This window comes from Myodes glareolus, chromosome 4 (genome assembly GCF_982192425.1).
Source record: "Myodes glareolus chromosome 4, mMyoGla1.1, whole genome shotgun sequence".
NCBI lineage: Eukaryota > Metazoa > Chordata > Mammalia > Rodentia > Cricetidae > Myodes > Myodes glareolus.
Genome location: NC_142029.1, coordinates 740,988 through 768,071, shown reverse-complemented (window position 1 = coordinate 768,071; position 27,084 = coordinate 740,988). Strand labels below are relative to the sequence as shown.

Here is a 27,084-nt window from a genome sequence, read left to right as displayed (position 1 = left end):
AGTCAATTGTGATTTTTTTTTTTTAAAAGTAGAAGAGACAGTAAGTTGATTTAAGTATCTGAGCCAGTACGAAGGTAGAGGGGTGCTCTTATACTCAGTTCATACTCTCGCACCAGGTCTCACTGAGTTGCCCAGACTGGCCTTGAACTCATTATGTAGTCCAAGAGGGCCTTGACGTTTGAATCCTTTTGTTTCAGACTTCTGGTGCGATTGCAAGGCCTGTGCCATAGGTTTGACTAATATGAGTGTACTTTTAATACTAGGTTTTAAATGTCCTCAGCTGAGTTTCTGCTGCCAGGGGTATGCCTTTTTGCTGCCTTGATTTGATCTGTTTTTATTTTATTTTGTGTGTGTGGTGCTTGAACCAAGGACTTCATGCATATTAGGACACATTCTATCACTGAGCCATACCCCTATTCCTGCCTTTATTAATTTTCTTTAATTGATAAACCATGAGCATGTTTAAGGGCATACAGAATTTTAAAGGTTGCTATCAGTATGACATTGCCACTAATAGACCATTTTGACTAGTGAAAGTCATAAAATTCACTAATTTAGTATTTTAGTTGTTTAGCTATTTGGAGTTAAAATTTTACATTCTAATCAAATAAAATTATATGCTGATTTAGATATAAGGTAAGTAATTAAGGAATTTAGCTTTTAAACAAAAGAGACTGGTGCTTTTAAAACTGATTGCTATACTCCTTACATGTTTATCAAACTTCTCTCCCTGTGCCTGTTGTATGCCAAGCATGTACTACTTAGTGGGGACCCAGAATGAAAACTGGAAGCCCCTGTGCTATGGGAAAAGCCTTCAGTATACTTAGAGAGGTACTACAAGCATTCACAAGCAGAGATAACTCCCACTGAAGAGAGGGACCAAAATTTAGTGGGATCCTGTAAGAAGGAGAGTCTAATTCTGCCTGGGAGTGCCAGGGACAGCTAGCTATACCAAGGAAGGTTGCTTTGGAGTTGAGGCTTATTAGTTAGGTGGTAATGGCAGAGGGAGGCTTTTTTTTTCATTTATTTATTTATTTATTTATAAAAATTTCCACTTCCTCCCCTCCTCCCAATACCCTCCCGCTCCCCCCACTCCCTCTTCTCCTCCCTCTCCAGTCCTAAGAACAATCAAGGTTTCCTGCCCTGTGGGAAGTCCAAGTTCCTCCCCCCTGCCTCCAGGTCTAGGAAGGTGAGCATCCAAACAGACTAGGGTCCCAAAAAGCCAGTACATGCAGACGAAACCAGTCCCAGTGCCATTATCAGTGGCTTTTCAATCAGCCCCCATGTCAGCCACATTCAGAGAATCCAGTTTGATCACATGCTTGTTCAGTCCCAGTCCAGCTGGCCTTGGTGAGCTCTCATTAGATCAGTCCCCTTGTATCAGTGGGTGAACACACCCCTCGCGGTCCTGACCTCCTTGTTCATGTTCTCCCTCCTTCTGCTCCCCATTTGGACCTTGGGGGCTCAGTCCAGTGCTCCAATGTGGGCCTCTGTCTCTATCTCCATCCATCGTCGGATGAAGGTTCCCTCTGATCCTGACTTCCTTGCTCACGTTCCAGAGGGAGGCTTTTGGCAAAGGAGTGGGAATAGGACTCTAAGTTGTAGATGTTAGAAGCTATCTCTTCTGTGACAGAAAGGGAATTTTTAAAAAAATATTTTTGTTTTTCCTTTGAGACAGGATCTCACTATATAGTTCTTGCTGTCCTAGAACTCACTATGTTGACCAGGATGACCTTGAACTCACAGAGATCCACCTGCCTCTGCTTCCTGAGTGCTGGGATTACTAGGGATTTTCTTTTTAAATTAAATAAAAATGTCACAGAGAACCATAAAACTGATAAATGAAACCTTATCTTAAGATCCAATTAATTGACATTGAATGGTCAGTGTTTTTGCATAGAACTAAGGACTTTTCTTTGTTTTCACCTCTTGATTCTATTTTTCCAACTGTTATTTTACTCAAAGTTTCATTTTCGCTTCTTAAAGACTTTGACACTTATAAAGCCATGTGGAAGAATCCTGTGGTTTTCACTACATCCCTCTACCTTTTTTAGTTGCTGTTTCCACTTGAAATTCAACAGTAACTTTGTTTTTATCACAGTGCTTTTTATCAAGTTGTAGTCCAAATAATTCAACTTTTTAAAAACAGCAAGTTAATATTAGTTATGTGATTCACCCATCATGCAATGATAACCACGAAGTGGGAATAGCACAAACAACTGAAAACACAAACTAAAAGATGCGTTATTCCACGGGTCATGATACCGTAGCTCATTTCCTATGCCCTCGGGTGTGAGGAGCAGGGAAGTATGGCACAACAAGGTGCCATCTACTTAGTCCAGTAAACCCAGGTTCCTCTGTACTTGTGATGGATTGTCAGCTTGTCAGAGGGGAGCTTAGACCTTTAAGTAGCAGCTACGAGATCTCCAGGGAGACCAAGCAAGGGGTGACTCTAAGGTGGCAGTCACTGAAGAACTAACTGAGGAGACTGCAGAAAGGACATGTGTAGAATTCTTTTATCTTGGAGGAGGTCAGGCCTGAGTGGGGTCAAGATGGAGGGCAAGTAGCCATGCAATAGCTATGCTGGGTCAGGTGTTGTCCTTGGGTAGTGGTAGTGGAGATGAAGAAATTTGTGTAGACCTGAAAGAGATTTAGTTGTTGACCAGTGAGAATCTAGAAAGGTGGAAGAGGATACCTGGAATTTCTGCGTGTGATGAGGCAGACAGGAACCCCGGGGAGAAGAGGAGCGGATTTGAAGTGAGGTGTATCCTGTTCGGACATGTCAGAGAAACTTGTGTTAGTCACCAGGTGGAGGCATTGATGAGTAGTTTTCCATTTGGGGACACTTACTGTGGCTGGAGATATTTCATTAAGTTTCAAAACTTCTTTCAGGCAGATCAGCGGTTTGTATGGAATGGGCATCTGCTCAGAGAATTGTCTGCTCAGCCAGAGGTAATGTACCCCTATTCAAATTTGCTTTCTAATTGTAATACATATTTGCATGTGTTAAAATAAGTAACCACTCACTAGGGAGTGGGTAAATAATTCTAATCAACTGTAACACACATGCACACTTGGCTGTTCTTGCCCTCTCTTACTGTTCTATGTAGAAGTCTAATCTATGTGTTAGCTTCCTGACTCAGCAATAGGATGTCTGAGAGCTCTGGAGAGTGTGTTTAGGCTCAGGGCTTTCAGAATTTTCAGTCCATTGTCTCATGACTCCTTTGCCTTGGGTCTTTAGTCAGGAGAACATGTCAGGGAGAACACTGATGGAACAAATCAATCACCTCATGGTAGCTAGTCAACAAAGGGAAATAGGATAGGGTGTAGTAAAGGTCAGTTTTAATGACCGTCATTCCTTCTACTAGACTGTACCTTCTAAATCAAAGAGCTTCTCTGGTGCCAAGCTTTTTAAAACACAAGCTATTAGGGGCACTTAAGGTACAAACTGTAATGTTTGTGAATGGAAGCTTTAAATAAAAAACATTACTTTCTCTATCACAGCTGAATGAATTGTACTGATTGAATAATGTAGAAGTAAGGGATAGGGCCTAAGTCCTGTCCGTGCGAAAACCACAGCTCTCATCTTAAAGGGAGTACGAGATTTATTCTGGAGTCATTTTGAATGACCATGACATAGGAACACAGATTTAGGTTAACTCCAAATTCCATGTTTCAATGTGGAAGAAGTCTGAAGTTTTTATAGTTTTACAGAACAATGGAAATCATAAATCAAGTTTAAAATACATTGATGTGTACCTCAAAGAGGCTGTTACAGCAAGATGGGAAGGCAGCTTTTCCTGATGACATTCTTAGCTTTTAAGTTAGTGGAAGCTAATGATCTGCTAAGTTAATAAATCCCAAAAGATTTTTTTAATCTATTTATCATAGAATGCCAGTTCTGACACAGAGGTGGGCTAGGATGGCTGTTCTAGAGACTAGGACTAACCCAAGGCAAGGTAACTAGCTTTTGAACCTGCAGCATTTCCAGTCTCTTCACGGGACTGCGGTTCTAATTAGTTACCTCTGCAAGCACAGCTTCTGTCCAGGAGGTCTTGCTCACAGTCTCCAGGCCAGGTGGAAACTCCCCTAGTTCAATACCAGCCTTCATCCTGTGTTGTACAAATGAGGTGTGAGCCAGTTGTAGAAGTGATTTGTTTTCTGCCATTTTCAGAATATTTTATTTATTTATTTTTGGTAGTTGGAATTGCAGATCATTAGCCTGGTTGGTTATTTTCTAGAAGTAGAAGAGTTATAGGCATAGTCTAAGAAGGAGTCTGCAACTTCATGTAGTTTTACTTGTGTTCATATGATTACACTGCCTTCTTACCTACAACATTACAGACATTTCCCTGACCTTAGAAGTTACATGTATTCTCACTGCATGGTTATGTTTGTGTATTACTGCTTGTGTGTAAGTATGTCTTACATGGCTTATTATTTAAGATGTGGTGATTTTAAATGCATTGCATATCTTTTTTTTAGGTCCATCGGTTTGCTCTTCCAGTGTTACATGGCTGTATCCTTATCTGTAATTTTTGCATCTTATTTTCTACAGTTTTTGTTTAAATTTCAATTTATTTACATGTTTAAATGTTAAAAACGTTTAAATTTTAAGACAGATGCAGTCTGAAATGTGATGTGAGATGAGTATTTCAGAATTAGAAATTGCTGTTAACGTATAAATGTAAAATCTTAGAATAGTCTGAAACCTCTTCCCCTTTTTAGGTTATTTCCTCTGCAGAGTAAATTATTATTTTTGCTCAGGAATTTGGGGGCTGGAGGCTTTTAAAGGAAGATGTGTAACTGCATCTTGCCCGTTTAGAGGTATCTTATAGCAGTGAATTACAGAAGAGTAGAGTGAACCTATTTAAATGATGCTTTTCCTTAGTGTTTAAAAAAAATCAGATTTAAGAACGTCAGTGATCAACAACTTGAAGAGAAGTAAATTATTTTAAATTACTTATTTAAATTATTATAAATTTTAAGTATAATTTCAAAGAATGATAGAAGCATGAAAATAGAAATACAAAGAATAACACTTAGGGAAAGTCAACGCATAAATACAAAACAAGCGTTGGTTACCTAATTGTAGATTCATTTCAAGAACACATTCTTCTCAGAGATACCACTGTAAAACAGGAACTCCCAGTGAATGGGCTCCTGAAGAAGGTGCAGTGTGTGCCCGTGATGTGCAGTCAGGACCCTGTGTATGAACTGGCATTTTTGTGTCAAGCACAGCAATGAAGTTTATTGACCTAGCAGTTGAATTTATTTGTTCATTAGCTACTATAAATTTTTATATTATTAAGAGAAGTAATTGAGGAAATAAATCAGAAAAATCTCAGCATAAAGCTCTTGTTTAGTCTGTTGTCTTCATTCCCTGTCTGGCTCTCCTCTCTTCTCCCTTTCCTCCTCCCTTGCTCCTCTTTCTGCTCCTGTCTTCCTTTCCTTTAGACAGCCTTTTTTTTTTGGGCCACCGGCTCACAAAAAATGACACGGAAGCTTATTATTAATGATGAAAATTTGGCCTTTAGCTTAGGCTTGTTCCCAACTAGCTCTTATAACTTAATTAACCTGCTTCTGTTAATCTAGGTTCTGCCCTGTGACCTTTTACCTTTCCTCCATTCTGTATGTCCAGCACCCTCTATGTCTCACTGGTGTCTCCCACATGCCTATATTCATCCTGACTTCCTTTCTCTGCCTGGAAGTCCCGCCTAACCTCTCCTGCCTAGCTGTTGGCCATTTGGCTCTTTATTAAACCAGTCAGGTGCCTTAGGCAGGCAAGGTAAAACAGTGGCACATCCACACACAGTGTGATAAAATATCATGCAACAGTAATCAAATAAGATCATAGACTTGTTTTCTAGACAGCTTTATAATTAACTTACCTACTTAGTGTTGAATTTAAAGCTTGAAATGTACTTTTGTTTAATGTAGTTTGTTAACTAGGAATGTATTTCTCGGTCTCTATAGAGAGATCAAGTACATCTGAGTGGAGTATAGTATAGATGGGGCAGATGTATTCATGAGACTCTTAACCCAGACTATCTAGGGCTCTCTAGGCCAGGAGAGGGCTGTAACTTTCACTTCACGTATGGTGAAAAGCTTTGGGAGAGTGGGGTTGAACAGAGGGTTGGCATAAGATAGTACCACTCTGTCAGTAGGCCCAGAGTGAGCGAGCCAAGGTCATGGCCAGTGAGAGGTGATTTTTCCTAGAATCAGGAAGCTGTCTATATTGTCAAGTAGACAAATGAAGATATAGGGAGGAGGGAGGAGCCAGATTAGTAGAGATGCATGTGAGATGGCATACTCCCTGCAATGCATGTAGAGAGTTCAAAGGACAACTTCAGGGACCAGGTTCGTTCTTTTACCTTTTAGGGCCTGAGGATTGAGCTCCTTGTAGGCTTGGTAGCCAGTACCTTAACCCATTTGAGTCATCTCCCTGGCCTTACAGATGTAAATTTGTGGTTGGTCAGGGTAGATGACAACATCTTTATTTCTTACAACATCTATTTAGTTTGTGTGTGCATGGACACACTTGTGGAGGGCAGAGGATAACTTTCAGGAGTCTGTTCTCTTCTTCCGCCTTGTGGCTTCTAGGGATTGATTGAATTCAAATCTTCAGACTTGGTGGCATGTGCCTTTGTCCACTGAGCCATCTCATCAGCGCCAAGATGGCATTTCTATCCATGAAATGTGATGAGATTATTAAAGGGAGAAGTGGAGATACTCAGTCTAGAGAGGGAGAGATGTAATAATTGGAAAGAGTTTCTGCATCGCGAGAAAATGATAGAGCCATGTACTGTAGGCCTTAGAACAAAGAACTTCTAAAAATGAACTATAGTGAGTGAACTGGAAGGGCAGAGGGAAAGGAAAAGCAAGTGAAAGTAATACCCTGGGACCAAGTGAAGACTGTTTCTAAGAGGGCGTCAGCTGAGACGTGCTAGTGGTTAGATACGACTTCAGGAAGGAGGCTATGTTCCTGCTCCGTCCTCCCTCTCCAAATGAGGAAATTAACAAATTCTGCTAAGGTTTTAGAGAATTTGAAGATGGCAAGGGTGCATACTGAGTGAGGATCTGAGTGTGTGAGCAAAGAGGGAATTCTGGCCTGCTGTGGGTTGGGTGGGTAATAATGTCATAGGAGCACAGGCCTTGCCTTTTCAGTGTAACATGAAACAATGTTGTTTGCCATGGAGTGGTGGAAATGGTGTGGAGTTGGCCTCCTCCAGAGTAGGGGGTTGGGATCTGGGTCGAACTCTGGATAAAGAGTAGTGAAATCATTTTTCAAAAGTTATCTCATTTTGATGGTTGGTGTGTTTTTGCACGCATACATACATAACTCTTTGTAATCAGAGGAGAATGAGTCATGAAGTCAGTCATATTTTCTGCCAGACTTAACTCTCCAGCAGCAGGCTGATGTATTTTATCTTTGTGTCCTGCCTCAGAATAGTTTGGGCAACAAGTGAAATAAGACTGCCCTGGAATCATCTCTGTTGCTGTGATTTTTGAAGGAAATAACTTGGAGCTGGGGAACCATCAGTGAGTTTGGTGGTGACAGTTGTCAGGGATGGATCATTAGCGGTTTCCGTTGATCTCTTGAGCTTTCGCCAGTGCTTCTTGTAGGAATTCCCAAGGCATTCATACCAGTAATTATTTAAAAGAATAACAGCATTTTATGACAAAATCGTGAGCCCCACAGAATAGAGGAATTAGGTCTTCATGGTCTGGTCCTTTACATATTACAAACAACTCTGAGGAGTAAATTGCTCTGGGATGACTCTGGGAACGAAGGGGGAGGAATGACAGCTTTAGAAAGCTATGATGTGTCATAAAGTTCATGCAAGCTTTTTTATTTTTTAAATGGTGATTATAAGTATAGAAACTAGAAAGACAAGAGAATGGTTGCCACACAGGTGTAAAAGTTAATTCTGGACATAAATTCAACTGACTAGAAAGGAGAAGAAATGGGTAAATTGAGACTTGGTTATATTTTGAAGTTAGATAGGCTCAAGGACTATTTTATTATGCTTTATGATGAGTGAATCAAATTTTATTAGGAAATAGATGTTACATATAGCAAACAGGGAAAACCCAAACAGATGAGCAAAAATAAATGATATGGCCAGTGTAACATTAAAACATGTTATCCTAGGAATTCCTCCATGAGTCGGGTAAACTCGACAACAGCAGGGCATGGTAAAGAGGACAGATAGTTCTCAAGGCCACTGACAGTTCTTGATAGTAGCAGATGGTGAGTATGATTTGATCCATGTCCACAGGCTCACACAAAGAAATGTTGGTTGAAACTGGTTATGAGAGCAGAATCCAGAACCAACTTGTATGTCTGTCGAATGGACAAATAAACTAGTATATCCTTTCTGTGTTGGTGGTGCATGCTTGTCCTCTCAGCCCTGTGTAAGCTGAGGTCAAAAGGTTAACAGTTTGAGACCTCCTTACCCCAACAAACAACTAGTAGTATGTTTATGCAGAGGATAATTAAATAACTGTAGAGGCGAATTAGCCTCAAACATACAGAGAATGCAAGGCCACAGGAATGCTTACATTGTGTTGACTGAGGTTTTCTAATTCCCAAAGAATCATACAGAGGTCTAAATTAGTTTTAAACTGATTGGCTCATGAGCTCAGGCTTCTTATTGACTAATTCTGATATCTTACATTAGCCCATAATTCTTGTCTGAGCTAGCCACGTGGCTTGGTACCTTTTTCAGTGAGGCAATCACATCTTGTTTCCTCTGAGGCTGGGTCACGACTGAAGAATGTATCCTTTTCCCAGAATTCTCCTTCCCCGCCTTTACGTCCTGCCTGGTCACCCCACCTATACTTCCTGCCTGGCTACTGGCCAATCAGCGTTTTATGAAAAATAATACAAGTGACAGGATTAAAGACCATTGTCCCACAGCAACACTGTGACGCCTTTCGTGCAAAAAAGTAGAAAGCCATTCCGAATAAATAAATTGTTTAGTGGCAAAACTAGAAAACCAAGCAAAGTAGTGAAGTGAGTATTCTGTGTTGGCACACTTTTCTTTCCCATCTGCCAGCTCCCAAATAACTGACATGGAGGCATAATATTAATTATAAATGCTCTGTTGGTAGTTCAGGCAGTTCCCACTCCCTCCCCTCCTTCCATTTCCTCCACCTTCCCCCTAATAACTAGCTCTTCAAACAAATTAACCCATTTCTGTTAGTCTATATGCTGTCTCATGGCTCGTGGCTTTACCTGTCCTCCAGCATCTCCTGGCGACTTTTCTAACTCTGCCCTTCTTCCCAGAATTCTCCTAGTCTGGCTCTCCTGCTCAATCTCTTCCTGCCCAGCTATAGCCCCATCAGTTCTTTATTAACCAGAGAGAGTAATGCATATTTACAGTGTACAAAGGTTGTTCCACAGCAGGTCCCTTTCTCAGTGGCAGTAATAGAGCTAGACAGAGAGAGCTCAGCATGTCAGAGGTGGACTTGTGTGCAAAGATTTTATTTTCATCAAGTAGATTTGGCTTGAAAGCCAAGCCACCGTTTTATTTATTTTTTGTTTTTGTTTATTTTTGTTTTGTTTTTTTGAGACAGGGTTTCTCTGTAGCTTTGGGGCCTGTCCTAGAACTTGCTCTGTTGACCAAGCTGGCCTCAAACTCACAGAGATCTGCCTGCCTCTGCCTCTGCCTCCCGAGTGTTGGGATTAAAGAGCGGGTACCACCACCACCCGGCTAAGCCACCATTTTAGTCAGTTTTAATTATACAGTTCAGTGACTAGTATTGAAGGAAAGGTTTGGAGAAATCCTAGGCTGACCTTGAACTCTCTGCACTTCTGAATAAGATCTTGACCCTTCTACCTCTGAGTGCTGAAATCACGTGCACATGTTATTACATCTGACTTCATGTGATGCTGGGGACCAAACCCTAGGGCTGCATGCGTGCTAGAAAGCACTCTATCACTTTACATGTTTTTTGCTTTAATTTTTCCCCCATTTTTAGGCTTATTTTTTACATTCCAGAGACAAAGCAGTTAAAGTTTATTTCAATCTGTAAATCTTCATATGCCAACTCTTGTGCTAATTTGCATGTATAATTATACATACAATATATATTTAGAGACACGGATTTTCTGTGTAGCCCTGACCTGACGAAACTCACTCTGTAGATAGACCAGGTTGTCCTCGAACTTAGGGAGACCTGCCTCTGCTCTGTCTCCCGAGTGCTGGAAAAGGCATGCACCACTACTGCCCAGCTATAGTTCATATTTTTCCTTAGGTGAAATAGCATTGTTTTTCTTCATTTAATTTTTAAGTAGTTACTTTTTGCAGTGCAAGGGACTAAACCCAAGGCTGAGTTATGTTCCTAACTCCTACTCTGTTTTCCATTTTTTAATTCAAAGGTTAATTTTTTTCAGATTCCTGATTTTCATTCAGAATAGGATTTCTGGTGATCATTGACACCTACCTAGTTCTGTACTTTCAGAAAGTAGTTGAAGATACCAGGGAAAGGAAAAAATTAAGTAGAAACACTAGCAAAGTTCTTAAATATTCTGTGCATGTGTCACTGTAGGAGAACTGACTTGACAAACCTCACAGTAGGAAATGAAGATACTAAAGATTTGGGAATAATCATGAAGAACCAGAAAGACTTGTATATCCTGTCTTTCTTTTTCCTCCTAAAGACTATTCATTCCTATTATAGTAAATAGATTTGTATCGACTCTAGAACTATTCCTACATTACATTTTTCTTAATATAGTTAAGTTATTACTATGCACTCGTGTTCTATTAATGGAAAATATTTTGATTGGATTCTCATCTCCAGAAGGAGTTGTTTCAGAGCTGGTGTGCGATATTATGTAAGAGGTAAGAATTACTTCATGTCACATGACTGGGCCATGTCTTCTTTTGTTTAATGTCCGCCTTAAATAACTTACCTGTGACCTTTTATATATTGTGTTATTTGATACCTCTTTTAATGATTTTTGCCCTCATTATAATAGTTAGTAGGTCTTCTTGGTCTCTTTGTATATATAAAGGTAACCATTTTATTTCATGACTTCAGTTTATAGAATGTTTATTTACATTTTGAACATTCTGTAGGCTTTACACTAAAAATATGCTAATTTGCTCAAACCAAACTATTAAGATATGTATTATAGTTATTGTAAATATGAAGATTCCCCAGCATTTATTTTGCTTTCAACCATAATATATCAGAATAAAATCCTGTTTAAAAAATAACTGTAATTTTGAGCTCAGAGAGTTATATAGAGAATATCTAATTAATCTTATTACAAATGGTATAATAGCATTGAGAAAAAGCTACTAAGAATGGCTTCAACCAAATTATAGTTAACATCTCCTTGGATTATTAAGCATCGAATACATATTTTAAATATTTTTGTTTTGTTTTGTTTTTCGAGACAGGGTTTCTCTATGTAGTCCTGGCTGCCCTGGATCTTACTCTGTAAACCAGGCTGGCCTTGAACTCACAGAGGTTTGCCTGCCTTTGCTTCCAGAGTGCAGAGACTGAACAGCATGCATCACCACTGCCTGGCTATGAATTTTATTTTTTAAATTACAGAAATTTCTCATCTAATCTGCTTGGTTCTTACTCCTCTGCCACATAACCAGATAGCAGTTTCTTATTTATTCTACCCTATAACTTTTTAAATTAATTCAGGTATGCTTTCTTTTTATAGACAATGGTTATATTTTATACATGTTCTCCTACATCTTGGTTTCTTAAGAAATTAATACATTTTAGAAGTATTTTCATAATGATATCTCCCTTTTTCCTGCTTTCCTTTCTTTCACATCTTCCTCTTTTTAAAATACTGCATCTTGTTCCTTTTGGGAATTATGTAAGGTATCTTCCTCAGTGTTCTCTTGCTGTGAAGAGACACTATGACCACAGCAACTCTTATAAAAAGAAAACATTTAGTTGGAGCTGGCTTACAGTTTCAAAGGTTTAGTCCATTACATCATGGACACAAGCAGACATGGTACTGGAGAGTAATTGAGAGCTATCCATCCAGATTTGCAGGCAGGAGGAAGAGAAGAGACACTGGGACTGGCTAGGGCTTTTGAAACTCCAAAGCCCATCCTCCCAGTGACACAGTTCCTTCAAGAAGGCCATAGCCACTTCAGCAAGGTCATACCTAATCCCTCTCAGGTAGTGTCCCCGCCTAATATGAGTCTAGGGGGCCATTCACATTTAAACCATCATAGAAGGAAACAAAGGTAGCCTGTGCTTCTGAAAGCCATTTGGCATTCAGAAGTCATACCATTGCTAGTGTAGCTCAGTAAATTTGCTTCCTTCTGATTGTCTACTAATATATAGTTACAGATATACTGATCACAATAACTCAAAGTGCTTTACTGTTGAAATATGCCAGGGGAAAAGATGTTTTAAATATCGTTGAATTAAAAATCCATTGATTTCTTTCCGATAATCTTTCTGGTAATCTGGGTCAGGACTACCTTGGAAATTGCTTTTACTTAGTAACAACAAAATAATGTAAACAAGTTAGTAAGGAAATACTTCAGATAGACCTAACTGGTGTAGAGGCTCTGGTAAGTACATTAAACTGTGCTTTCAGACAAGGTGTCATGGACATGTTCATGATCATGATCATGGATGTTTAGGATCATATACAATTTTTTATTTGATAGCTAAATATCTTCTAGAGATTCTTTGCATTACAACTAAGTACTACTGATGTAGTTAGCCAAGTTTTCATTTAGTATTATTACCTAGTATAATCACAAAAAAATGATAGTTTTTAACTTCAAAATAGAATTTGTAGACATGCTTGACTTTCTTTTCTCCAAAGGGAACTTTTTTTGAGGATATTTATAGTGTGAAAAGTATCGACTAGCTTTATGTTTATATAAATAAATTTTAACTATTCTTTAAGCAAGCTTCTTTTAGTTTTCTAATAATGTACTATCTATTTGTTTGAACTTTAATTTTTGAGTACTTATCCACTAATGTGAACTAAGTTGATAATTCTTGTTATCTTGAGTTAATGATTTTTTTGATACATGTCTTTTATACCAAATGTTAGGAATTGATTCTGAAGGCCACGCAGCTAACTTTGTAGAAACAGAACAGATCGTGCACTACAATGGGAACAGGGCTTCATTTGTGCAGGCAAGTGCATGTGTCTGGTGGTCGTCCAGTTGGCCGTTTCTTCTTCATTTTCATTTTCTGTCATGTTGAAATTTTCTTCTTCCCCTTCCTTTTTTATTTTTCTTTGTTTTTCTTCTCTTCCTCTTCCTTCTCTGTTTTTGAAACAGGGTCTCTCTCATGTAGCACTGGCTGACCCTAAATTTACTTTATAATTGGTTACATGAGTTTGAATTCCTGATCCTCCTGCCTTTACATCCCCAATGCTGGGATTACATGTGTTTACTGTCAGGTCAATCTTTCCTTCTTTTTAAAATACTATCTTTGTGTCCAGTGTGGAAAAAGTGCAGCTAATAAAAGGGGTGTTAGTCTGGCACTGTCTTATGGATACTTCCTGCTTTTTAATGAAATTCTCCCCCCACCAAAAAAATAAAGTGAAGTTTATGGAAGTTTAGCAGTTCACCAGTGTAAGCCTTGAGATCCTACCTCAGGTGATGATGCTAGCCTAGTATAGAGTAAACCTGCCTTACTCAATCCTGCTCACCTATTGTCTCCTGGTGAAGTTGTACAGTATTTCCTACTCCAGAGTGTAGGATTGGATAAACAAATTCCAATGTTCATAAATGCATTCCTTTAAGAATGAGTAAAGCAATTTTCTGGTTTTTTTTTATATTGCCAAGCTATATAATATACATAGAACTTAGGGAGATCTCAGATCTCTCTCTCTGTCTGTCTGTCTGTCTGTCTGTCTGTCTGTCTGTCTCTCTCTCTCTCTCTCTCTCTCTCTCTCTCTCTCTCTCTCTCTCTGTGTCTGTCTGTCTCTCTCTCCCCCTCTCTCTCCTGGGTCTCTATGTAGTCATGGTTGTCCTGGAGTTCATTATGTAGACCATGCTGGCCTCGAAATCAGACCTGCCTATTTCTGCCTCCCAGTGTGGGGATTAAAGGTGTATGCCACCCGACCTGGCAAAACAAGTGATTTAAGAGGGTACATATAGAGTTTTGTAGCTGGTAGATTGTTTTTGTTTGTTTTGGTTTTCTTTGCAAAGTTGTTAATATCTGTACTGTGTACAATAATTAGGTTGAGAAAACTACTTTATGTATCTTTTCATATTTCTCTCTTTTCTTTTAGACTCGAGGATCAATACCTGTTTTCTGGTCACAAAGACCAAATCTAAAGTACAAACCAAAACCACAGATCAACAAAGTAGCAAATCATGTATGTATCTTCCTGAATTTTACTCTGGTTAAAATAGAACCTAAGTTGTATGACAGGTAGAGGTGATGTGAGAGCCCAGCTTGCCTGGGGAGGGGCCTTGGTCACACAGTGCCTTCGTGGCTTTTTGATTTGCATATAGAATATGTATTTGTTCCCCACAAGTCAGAATTCAGTATCTTCAAGGCCTGTCTCCTGGGCTGTAGAACAAATTGCCTCAAATAACGTTACAGGTCAGAGGAGCACTTAGGAGATCTCAGTGAGGTTTATGGAATGAATGTAGTGTATCTGTCAAAAGTTGCATTCAGAATTCAAATAGTGATACTGTAGTGCAGCCTAAAATGGCTATAACTGTCACCTACCTCATGGTGTTTCCATAATTCAGAAAGCATGGTCCCCATCCTGGCATTTTGTTAAGTATAAAAATAGGATAGTTGGGGGCTGGAGAGATGGCACAGTGGTTAAGAGCACTGACTATTCTTCCAGGTCCTAAGTTCAATTCCCAGCACCCACATGGTAGCTCACAACCATCCCTAGGAATCAGATACCCTCTTCTGGCTTGCAATTGTACATGCAGATAGAGCACTCACATAAAATAAATAATAAATCTTAAAAAATGGGATAGTTATAGAGGTACTTTAAGAAATATGATAAATAAACATATAATGTAGTTTAATAAACTCTATACCTTTATCTCTCTTCTAGATGGATGGTTTCCAAAGGCACTTTGATTCACAAGTAATTATTTATGGAAAGCAAGTCATAATTAATCTGGTAGGTTTGAATATTTTTGGGGGGGAATAACAAAAATAATTATAATTAACAGGAAAATTAATTTTTAAATTAATGTTTCTACAACTTTTCATCAGACCAAACAAACAGAAGCTCTGATCCTAGTAGATAGTCTTCCTTTTACCACCTTCCCCTCGCTCCTAGTTACTCTGTTTTACTCTCTGACTCTTCTGAACTATGTTCCTCATATAGGCAGACTCATACAATATTTGTCCTCTATGTTTTACTTGTTTCATTTAATATAATGTTTTAAAGATTCATCTATGTTTATTAGAATTGCATTACTTTTAAAGAATAAATAATAACTTATTGGAGGAATATAAGACATTTATTTATAAATTAATAGACATTGGATTATTTCTACCTTTGGTTATTACAAATGAATTAAAGAGCATAGCTACTGTGTTAGGTTTTGAAGGTGAGTGTTTTGGTCATGTCCACATCTACCTATGCCTGCTCTGTCACGTCTTCCTGCTCTATGTGCCAGCTCTGTCACCTAGGCTGAATTAACATCTCTTTTCAGGCATCCTCCAATTTACAAAGAAGGAGCAGAACAACATCCTGACCCCTTGTTAGGGATGGCAGCAGCTAGGGGACCACCTCCTGTGCAGCAGGTGCAAACTGTGGCCACTGGACCATGTGGAAACTGGAAAAAGACAAAATAACAAAAATAAAAGAACAATCCACCCTCTATTCTTTGCCAACGGGCTCTGTACTGAGACAACACAGTTTACCAGTTTCCTCATTTCTCTTAATCTGATATTTCCTCAGCCTCAGCACCCCTCCCAGGATACCCCCAGCTGACTTCTGCCGGAGTGGGCTGTGACAGCCAGCCAGGCATGTTTGAAGGCCAAAGAACAGGGGGTGATGTTGTAATAGGATTTTTCTAGACATGTTTCTTACCCAAGTATGGAGATAGTTTTCTCAAGTCTTTCATATATACTGCTGCTTTTGAATGTCCCTATTTTCTAAAGAGCATCACTTGCTTTGCTCAGACTTTAGGTGGTCTATTTTATGTCTCTATCCAGAAAGAAGCTCTTGCCCCAGGTATCCATTGGCTAATAGTTCAGGTGTAGCTTTTGTTGTTGTTTAATGTTGGCATGTTCCCTGAGCAGCCTACAAGCCAGGCAGAGGCTGCGGCGGATGGTGGAGTAAATGGACATAAGGCTGAACATAAAGCTAAACATTTATTACTTAAAGAAGAGGCAGAGAGACAGAGATAGAGAGACATAGAGATATAAAAACATAGAGACAGAGGAGACACATGTGCACACGCCAAGAGATGGGGATAGAAGAAGTTAAGATGGCGACCAGGAGGTCAGAAGTGGCTAGGAGTGGGTGTGGTTTGCCCCTTAAAGGGATCAGAGCCAAAGGAATAACAGCTTTTACAATCAGGTCATTGTTTTTGGACCGTCATTCAGTTATACAATACAGAGATAATTTAGTTCTTCAGGTATGTATAGTTACATTTACATAGGATCTGGTCTGATACTGGTTTGATGAAGGGAACTAAAAACAAGATTCCTATTGTTTACCACAAATCATCACCCTGTGTGGTGGAGGAAGAAGGACAAAATGCTTCAGAGACCTCCTACAGTTTAGAAGGTGACTTTTTCTTGATGGATATTTTGTTGGTTACTGTAAACTTTGATTGCTTTTCCAAAGTTGGTTCAGATGACTTCCTTTTCTTTATAGTGTTTCCGTGCCAGAATGAAACTTAACCTTTCCTTGTTAATTTCCTGGTATCACTCACTACATAAATAGAAAGTCATGTTTTTTAATTTTTTTTTTTTTTTTAACAGGTGAACCACAAGGGATCAGAGAAACCACTTGAGCAAGCGTTTGCAAAAATGGTATCATCCTTGGGTAGTGGGATGATCAGGTACCTTACTAGTTGTCTGTTGTAGATCCTTTCAAGTCACATGTGCACTTATGTGTATGAATACAAGTAGTATGCTATTTATATTTCATCTTGCATTTTAGAAAAATGTGTATTGTATGCAGGTGGAGTGCCTGTGGAGGCTAGATGTAAGCAACCCAATATGAATGCAGGTTACTGAACATGGCTCACCCTCTGGGAGAGCAGCAAGTGCTTTTAACTACTGAGCATCTCTCTAGCCCCCAGCTCGCATAGTTCAGTACCAGATCAAAGCATAATTTTATTTTTGGCTGATTTTAAATTTTTTCTGATATAATTTATATCACAGAGTAACTTTATGGTAAGATTTTGAATTTAATTCCTGGTTAAAATCTTTACATCAAGGTTTTGCAAAGCAGTGGCCTATTAGGTCACAAGTAGAGGTTTTTGAGCTGGATCAGTTTAACACTGTAGTGACCTCATCTGGAACAGTATCTTTGCCTGTCCAGTTAGTCACAGGTGGTAGTTTAGATATGCTGTGTGATGGTTGGCTTAGAGCAGGGCTACAGCTGGTAATTCTGGTCAGAACACTCAAAATAACAGTGCTGCTTAAGATTTATTTATTATATATGTGTTCTGCCTGCATGTATGCATACACACCAGAAGAGGGCACTCGATCATTATAGATGGTTGTGAGCCACCCTGTGGTTGCTGGGAATTAAACTCAGGATCTCTGGAAGAGCAGCCAGTTCTCTTAATCTCTGAACCATCTCTCCATCCCAGTGCTACTTTTTTCTTCTTTTCATTTTACATACTAACCACAGTTCTACCTCCCTCCCCTCCTCCCATTTTCCCCACAACCCCCATCCATCCCATGGGGAGTCAACTAAGTCTGACATATTGAGTTGAGGCAGGCCCTACTTCATCAAGGCAGAACGAGGTATCCCACCATAGGGAATGGGCTCCAAAAAGCCAGTTTATGCACTAGGAATAAATCCTGGTCCCACGAATAGATCAAGCCACAGAACTGTCATTTACTTTCAGAGGGATCCCATACAGGCTCCCCAGCTGTCAGTCCAGAGAGTTCATGAGCTCTCACTAGCTCGGGTCAGCTGTCTGTAGGTTTCCCCCTCATAATCTCTCCTCCCTTACTTCGACTGGACTCTACAAACTCATCCCAGTACCTGGCTGTGGATCACTGCATCTGCTTCCATCAGTTACTAGATGTAGGTTCTATGGTAACAATTAGGATAGTCACCAGTCTGATTACAGGAGAAAGCCAGGTCAGGCACCCTCTCCATTGTTGCTAGGAGTCTCAGCTGGGGTCATCCTTGTGAATTTCTGGCAATTTCCCTAGCACCAGGTTTCTCCCTAACTCCCTAATGGCTCCCTCTATCAAGATGTCTCTTCCATTGCTTTCCTTCTCTGTCCCTCCCCCAACGCGACCATCCTGTTCCCTCATGTTCTCACCCTTCATCTCGTCCCTCCCCAGTTTACCCCAGAGTTCTCATCTATTTTCCCTTCCTGGGGCCATCCATGCATCCCTCTTAGGGTCCTTCTTGTTTCCCAGCTTCTCTGGGGCTGTGGATTGTAGTCTGGTTAGCCTTTGCTTTATATCTAATATCCCAGTGCTACTTTTTAAAAGCTGCCTTCTAAAATGCCTTACTTGCTTCCTGTCATTGGCCCACTAATTTCTGAGGGTTACCATTCTCTCTTGAGATAACCATTGAGATGGTAGAGCCTCTTCCATGCTAGAAGCCCACAGTCTGCATTGTCACTCTTCCCATCGTCCTGCTTGTGATTCCTAGTCAGGAAGTTGGGGTGTATGCCGTACTTCTGTGGCCAGTCTTCTGCATTGACTGTCAGAGTTTGGCTAAGGGAAAGGTGACAAATAGTCGGACATCTTCACATTTAGATGCCATCTAACTTTAGAGTTGTATTTCTTTTTTTCCTTTATTTTATTTTTTTTATTGATTTTATTGAGCTCTACGTTTTTTTCTGCTCCCTTCCCTGTAGAGTTGTATTTCTTAAATATTAGGTAATTGTAAAGGGTTTGTTATAATTGACAGATTTTTCTCTGCATATATCTGTATAATATAGATATTGGCAAAAGAAAGTGATTCGGGGGACAACAGTGGGGGGAGTCTGGGCAGTAGCTAACACTATAGAGACTGTCTTGCCTCCCTGCACTTCTTACAACCCCTACTACACAACAGACACCCAGCCTAATCCACCATAGACTGAGCTGAGTTTCAATACTTTGAGCATATTGATCTGGAAAATGGTAAGAAGAAACCACATTCTTTATACACAGAAATAGAAAATAGATATATGCTGGGTTATACCTCTTGAAGTGTATACATCCGATCTGCTTCATTAGCATTTGCTTTACTCCTCTGCTTTTATCTGCAGGCCCCTAGAATAACGTGAAAATAAAATTTATCTTATAATAATTTTAATTTATATATGAGCATGGAAAGTGTGTGTGTAATAGTAGTAGTTTTGTGTGTGTGGAGTAGTAGTAGAGAGTTTTGTGTGTGTGTGTGTGTGTGTGTGTGTGTGTGTGTGTAGTAGTTGTAAATAGAGACTGCTCTGCCCCACCCAGTGCCACTGGATCGGTTTCTCTCTGCCCGCTGGTCCCCACAGCCACTTATAACCTCTCAAGAGGCATAATACTAATTGTAATTGTTTGGCCAATGGCTTAGGCATATTACTGACTTGTAACATGAGGGCCGGCTTGTTAGGATTTTTGTCCCACTCGGTACCCCACAGCCGGCAAGTCCCAAAGAAAATCACACAGAGATCTTCATAAGTTATAAAATTGATTGACCCATTAGTTCAGGCTTCTTATTAGCTCTTGTAACTTATATTAAACCCATTGTTCTTATCTATGTTAGCCACATGGCTCAGTACCTTTTTTAGCTGGGCAGGTCACATCCTGCTTCTTCAGTGGTCTGGACAGGACTACCGAGGGAGCTTCCTGCTTCCCAGAATTCTCCTGCTCTCATCGCCCTGCCTCTACTTCCTGTCTGCTTGACCCGCCTATACTGACTAGCTCTCTTAATTAAATTAATCCATTTCTATGAATCCGTGTATCGCCGCATGGCTGTGACTTACTGGTAGTGCCCTGGCATATTACTCCTTTAATGACTACATGGTGTCTCTTTTCTTTGATGGCTGGCTCACATTCCTCTCAACCCTGCCCTTATTCTCCTGTATATCTGTTTGGGTTTCCTGCCTAGCTATATTCTGTCTTGCTATAGGACAAAGCAGCTTTACTTATCAACCAATGGGAACAAAATATATTCACAGCGTACAGAAGGACATCCCACCTCAAATAGTAGTAGTTGTGTATATGTATAATAGTAGTAGTAGTAGTAGTTGTGTGTGTATCTAATAGTAGTAGTAGTAGTTGTGTATGTATCTAATAGTAGTAGTAGTTGTTGTGTGTATCTAATAGTAGTAGTTGTTGTGTGTGTATCTAATAGTAGTAGTTGTTGTGTGTGTATCTAATAGTAGTAGTAGTTGTGTGTGTGTATAATAGTAGTAGTAGTAGTAGTAGTTGTGTGTGTATCTAATAGTAGTAGTAGTTGTTGTGTGTATCTAATAGTAGTAGTTGTTGTGTGTGTATCTAATAGTAGTAGTTGTTGTGTGTGTATCTAATAGTAGTAGTAGTTGTGTGTGTGTATAATAGTAGTAGTAGTTGTGTGTGTATATATAATAGTAGTAGTAGTCATGTGTGTATATAATGTAGTTGTTTGAGTAGTGGTGGTAACAGGGAGGTGTGCATGTGTGAATAGTAGTAGTTGTTGTTTTAATAAGTCTAGAATGAAGGAGGCTCTATTCATAAGTATTATGCATGTTCACATATAAAAAAAGAATCACCTTAATAGGGTTTATTAGTACAAGGAAATTGAATGGTCTTATCAGTTTCTGAGTATGTGGGGTTTTTAAAATTTTTTTTATTTATTTTTTTGGCAGGTACATTGCCTTTGACTTCCATAAGGAGTGTAAAAACATGAGATGGGATCGCCTGAGTATTTTATTGGATCAAGTAGCAGAAATGCAGGATGAATTAAGGTAAGCCATATTACTTCTTTAGAGAGGTAAGGGGGAAGAGAGTTGTATATGCCGATCTTATTAATTAAATATTATTTAGCATTTTGTGAAGCCTTTTCATTGGGCTATCAGTGCTTACACATGCTGTTTTATATTTTAATTTTTTTGTATTGGTGAGTGTTGTTGACTGAATAACTGAATTCTTAACATATGGGCTAATGTCAGGAATATTCATAAATTTTCCAATTTTTACATAATTGCAGTTGGTTTACTATTTTGGTTTTAGTGGTCTGTCATTTTATCACAAACTTTCTGTTAGGAGCCTTTGTAATGACACTTTTCGGTGTATTCTGTGCTGCCTTTTAGGTCACAACATAGCTTTAATTAGATGCTTCCTAACACGTGGAGTGTCTGGGTCCTTTCCTTACCTTGGAAAGAGTGTGCTGCAAATGGTTCTCTTTAGATGAGTAGTGTATATCTTTTTACATGTGTTCAAATTTTGCCTATAAAAAGACTCTTCAGTGTAGGATTAGTGGAGTAAAAGATTTGAACGTTTTTATGGTGCTTTTTCAATGTGTTTGCTACATGTTTTGATGTGCTCACAGAAATCATAACACATGGGGAGAACTGTGAAGGAAACTGTTGCCATAGAAACCAACCATGTTTCCCAAGGTCGCTTTAACATAATTACTTCAGCCATGTCCCAACATATCAGGGGTTAATGATTTCTCCAAAATTCCTATCAGAATCTCCTGAGTTACAAATAAAAAAGGAGCTGTGTTGCCTCAGCCATTCATATTCCCGTTTGTCTAGAAAAATGAAATATGCCTACTGTGCCTCCATCTGACCCTGTAACTTATGGTTTTACTAAGGTCACCCCATGAAACCTGTGTTTTAAGAGCTGTGTTGCTGGTGTGTTTAGTGTACTTTGGTCTAAGAGTGCTCACACAAATGTGTTTCAGTTATTTTTTAGTAGACTCTGCCGGCAAGGTGGTGATGAACCAGGAAGGAGTTTTCCGCAGCAACTGCATGGACTGTCTGGATAGAACGAACGTGATCCAGAGTTTATTAGCACGACGCTCCCTTCAGGCCCAGCTGCAGGTGAATTTTACTTTCTTGAGATTTTTTTTGGGGGGGGGTGGGGGTTTGGGGTAGAGTTTCTCTATAGCTTTGAAGCCTGTCCTGGAATGAGCTCTTGTAGACCAGGCTGGCCTTGAACTCACGGACTCCTTGAGTGCTGGAATTAAAGGCGTGTGCCACCTCCCCCCCCCCCAGCAACTTTCTTGAATCTTTTATTGAAAAAAAAAAAAGAACCTTTGAAAACCAACAACAAAAAGTACTCATATTGGCTGCACCTTAACCTGACTTTATTTTGTACCTTGCTGTCATTGATATATACAAGTTTTCTTTAACTACCATCGGAGCACGTATGTGGTCCCTAGTTTGCCATGTGGCTTTAGTATTTATGTAATCATAGTTTTAAGTTTACTTTGAACTATAATTAAGCCATTTACATTACTATATTTTGGGGCCTTTACTACTATAGAGACTGTATCTGTTTTTAATATTATTAACTTGAATTATTTCCTTTGGGTTTTATTTTCCTTTCCAATTACTTTGATTAATTAAGCTGATAAAATCAATTTAGGGAGCAAAGGTTTACTGTAGTTCAGAGTGATGGGTTACACTGAAATTGTGAAGTGTTATGTGAGAGCATTACTGGGGAGACATGAACAAATGTGTATTTACTCCAGATAGGGAATCCACAACAGACCAAAGTAAGGATGACCATTGAAGTCCAACTTAGTGAATCAGTGAGTTCATTGGGATTACTCATGGGAGCAAAAATAACTCAAACACAGCTTATTACCTAAATCCTACACTAACAGGTGATGGCTCATGAAACTGGAGACCTGGAGGTACTGCATGACTTGCAGGCATCTTGGTGGTTTTGAGGGTGTCTTGGCAATCCTTAGCATTTTCATAAATTTGGGAGGGCAGGACCTAGTGTTTTCTGGTCATTTCAGGGACTTGCTGAGCTTCTGAGTTGCTTACTTCCATAGTCATAAGGAGCTTTCCTGCAAGATGGGATGTTTTATCTTGGAGGAAATTGTTACACAACATGAAGATGTCAAAGAATCAGGATCCTGAAGCAGCCGATCACATCCACAGTCAAGTGCAGAGAGAGTGAATGTATGCCTTCTTGCTAGTGTTCAGCTCACTTTCCCCTTTCCACAAAGCAGGACATGTCTTATGGTTCTATTGCTGTGAAGAGACACTGACCACGGCAACTCTTATAAAGGAAAACATTTAGTTGAGATGGAGGCTTGGAGTTTTAGAGGCTTAGTCCATCATGAGGGTAGAGAGCATGGTGGCTGAGAGTGTGGCAGTGTGCAATATGGCTGCATGAAGGCAGACACGGTGCTGAAGGAGAATTCTACATTTTGATCCAAGGGCAACAGGAAGTGAACTGAGATACTCGGTGTGATTTGAGCATATATGAGACCTCAAAACCCACCTTCACAGTGATACACTTCTGCCAGCATGGCCATACCTATTCCAACAAAGCTACACTTCCCAGTAATGCCATTCCTTATGAGCGTCTGGGGGCCATATGGGGACCGGCTACATTCCTACTCCCACTGGACACAAAGGAGTGCTGTTGCTCACCTCCCAGCTGGAAACCAAGACCGTCCCTACAGATTAGCCACAGGTCATCTTAATCTAGGCAACCCCTCATTGAGACTCTTCCCAGGTGACTCTAGATTGTGTTGAGTTGATAATTAAACTAACTATAGTTGGAATAATTCCTAGAAGTGGAATTAAAAATTAAAGAGAATAAATATATTACTTTTTAGGAGGGCCCTTATTTATGTTGATGTCAGCAATGAATAAGTGAACCCGTTCCATTGAACTCCACTGCATTAGATATTTTTGTTTAAGATATGCCTTTTCATTTGTTTTGCTTTTTGTTTCTGAGGCAGGGTCACTCTAGCACATGTAGACGTCTAGCTCATGAATTCTGAATTCATGGGGTTACAGACCTGTATTGCTACATCCAACTTTTTTTTTAATTTAGTAGTAAATTACAAAGTTTATATTTTTTTAAATCAAGATTGTTTTGAAGGGTATAGCTAAGTTGGTAGAGTGCTTTCTTAGTGTGAATGAAGTTTTATTTGATCCCACAGAAACTGGATATGGTAGCACATAGCTATAGTCACAGCATTTGGAAGTGGAAGGGAGGATCCAGGCCACCATGGGCTTTATGAAACCCTGCTCAAAAAAAAAAAAAAGGTTTTATTTGAATATATTGTTCTGATAAGAGACGTTAGCTTCTTGGATAAACTTTCCTGACATAAATAGGTGCAAAAAACTTCTGTATGTATATGCAATTTTAAATATGAACAAAGAGCCTAGATTTCTAAATCACATTGGCATTTGTTATGAAGGAAAAGTATGCTCCAAATGTCTAGGTAATTTATAAGTATTCAGCTTTTATTTCACATTTTTTTTTGACTAAGGAGATTTTGGTGTCTGCTTTAGAAAGAATTATCCTTGAGTTATAAAGCAATTGTGTCAAAGGAGGGATAAGCAGCCTCTAGCTTGTGCTCTGCCAATCTATTGAAGAGACTTCAGCTATCATGTTCGGTAGAAAAGGATTAGGAATGGTTTGGTTCCATGGCTAATTAAACAGCCTATTGAATTAGGTTCTTTAATCTATTTCACATGCTGGATACAGTTTGATAAAACATAATGAACTTCAGAGCACCTTTGGGCAGCAGTCTCTGAGGTGGCCTTGTCAGATGGTATGGGAACTCTCCCATTGTGCTTTTCCCTCCAGTAGGGGCAGTTTTTGTGCAGATCAAAATTGCTGAGGGTGTTCAGATTTTGTTTCAAATCATCAACTCTCAGAACCACTTCAGATAATACCTCACTGCCTCTTGCCAAGAATGGCAGGTAGACTTCAAAGAGTAGTCCATAGGGAAGAATTCAGGGGCTCAGCTACCCTGGAAATTTTATTAAAAGGGTTGTGTGTGTGTGCATATGTATATAATAAACTCCTGTGTAGGTCCACATGTATATACACGCGCGTATGTGTGTGTGTGTGTGTGTATATGTGCACATGTATATAAACTTGTGTGGGTGCAGTTTTGGTGAGGATGCATATGTAGCATTGAGTAAGACTTCAGTGATTTAGATGTGGAAGCCTGGGCTGGTGAGTGGTGAGGAAGGCAGCGGGGTAAAGGGTATGTCAGGGAAGGAGGAGTAACAACTTAGTCTCTTAGGTTTCATGTTACCTTTTCCTCTTTCTGAGTACTATCTCGCTATTATCCATGTTGTTCTGGGGCTTAAGGGAGTGTGTGGAGGATCTTCCTACAGTCTGTGGTGGGTGAACAAGAGCTCTAAAAGCTGAAGCACACCTGTGCTTTGCACCAGCAGGAAAAGAACCCATGATAGGATTTGGAGAATGTTGCCTTTTCTTCCTCAATCAGGTCTGCTAAATCTTATCACTCATAAACATGGGTGTGATTCTTTTTCTAGAGATTAGGAGTTTTGCATGTGGGACAAAAGCTTGAAGAACAAGATGAATTTGAGAAGACTTACAAAAATGGTAGGTAATTTCTTAATAGGAGCAAAGTTGTTCAAATTTTGAAATTAATATTTTGTATTAGAATTTCAGTTGGCACCTTTATCACTTTCAGCTGTTGTTTTATTTTTCCCAAAGCTTGGGCCGATAATGCTAATGCTTGTGCCAAACAGTATGCAGGAACCGGTGCCTTGAAGACTGACTTTACAAGGTAAGCCACTTTTAACCTGTGTTCCACAGTAGTGGCTTGTAGTACTAATGGTTTCTAGCGTTCTCTGGTCAGCTTTCAGGAAGCAGTTTTTTAAACCAAGCTTCTGGGCCTCACTAAGCTTGTCATGTCAAGACTGCTGGGAGATAAAACTTGGGCACTGGTGGGTTCTTAGCCTCCATGGGGTAGTCTGATGTACAGAGAGGGTTGAAGGCTCTGTGTTGCTTCTCCAGCATCACTGTGCATCCAAATCACCATTCTGATCTCACAGTTTGAGGCACAGCCTGTGAGCTGCACCTCTGCAAAGCTTCCAGACCAAGTTCCTGCTTTTTTCATTTGTTCGAGGTGGCTTTGGATCTTCTCGGTAACACTGTGAAGATTTACTGGGAGCAAATGTTCCTAGTTGTTGTGTTAATACCTCTTAACATGGGCTGTACTTCTTTTCATAGTTCTTGTTTTTGTAACTAAAACTTTCACTTTCTTGTGTCTATTTGGTAATGTTTTAGAGAACAAATACAATTGACCCTCTTATCAGTGGGTTGTATCTATGGATTGAGCCAGCCACTAATCAAAGTGTACAGGAAGATGTATTTGTGTCTGTACTGAGCACGTGCAGTTTTTTCAATATCATTATTTCCTGAACAATACAGGCTAATAGCTATTTGCCTTGTACTTACATTGTATAAGACATCGTAAGTAACTTAGAAAGAATAAGGGGGTATGAATGGGATATGTGGAAACACTGCACCTTTTTTTATATGAGGGACTTGAACATCTGTAGGAAATACCTAGTTGGGTTCTTTGTAGATACAAGGGACAACTCTATATGTTTCTTAGGCCTTCTAGTGACTTCTTTGTGAAATGTCTGTATTTTCAGGGATAATTTTTAATATCTTTATTGCTCATGTATTTTTCATAGCAGTCAGTGTTCATAAAACTTAGAATTTAGTATGCTTGTATATAATTTAAAATTGGACCTTTCTTAACCAGAACTGGAAAAAGAACTCGGTTGGGACTTATAATGGATGGCTTCAACTCTTTATTACGGTATTACAAGAACAACTTTTCTGATGGATTTAGACAAGTAAGTTTGTATTTGATGGTTGTTTTTTGTGAGAGGCATTGAATGGTTTTATCTTTGTAGAAATGGATTTAGACAAGTAAGTTTGTATTTGATGGTTGTTTTTTGTGGGAGGCATTGAATGGTTTTATCTTTGTATTATTGCTCAGTGTTGTCAGATTAA

At 39.4% G+C, this 27,084-nt stretch overlaps 1 protein-coding gene across 1 annotated transcript in view; it reads left to right on the top strand.

The window, feature by feature from the left end:
• Sacm1l (SAC1 like phosphatidylinositide phosphatase) overlaps positions 1-27,084 on the top strand; it is a 59,271-nt gene that overhangs the window by 26,246 nt on the left and 5,941 nt on the right. The window contains exons 6-17 of the mRNA XM_087905119.1: positions 2,893-2,952; positions 4,486-4,519; positions 10,752-10,853; positions 13,061-13,146; positions 14,252-14,338; positions 15,041-15,109; positions 16,930-17,013; positions 20,971-21,065; positions 22,007-22,145; positions 25,587-25,656; positions 25,771-25,843; positions 26,831-26,924. Of these exons, the coding sequence (XP_087761245.1) occupies positions 2,893-2,952; positions 4,486-4,519; positions 10,752-10,853; positions 13,061-13,146; positions 14,252-14,338; positions 15,041-15,109; positions 16,930-17,013; positions 20,971-21,065; positions 22,007-22,145; positions 25,587-25,656; positions 25,771-25,843; positions 26,831-26,924 (993 nt within the window). The remainder of the gene's footprint in view (positions 1-2,892; positions 2,953-4,485; positions 4,520-10,751; positions 10,854-13,060; positions 13,147-14,251; positions 14,339-15,040; positions 15,110-16,929; positions 17,014-20,970; positions 21,066-22,006; positions 22,146-25,586; positions 25,657-25,770; positions 25,844-26,830; positions 26,925-27,084) is intronic.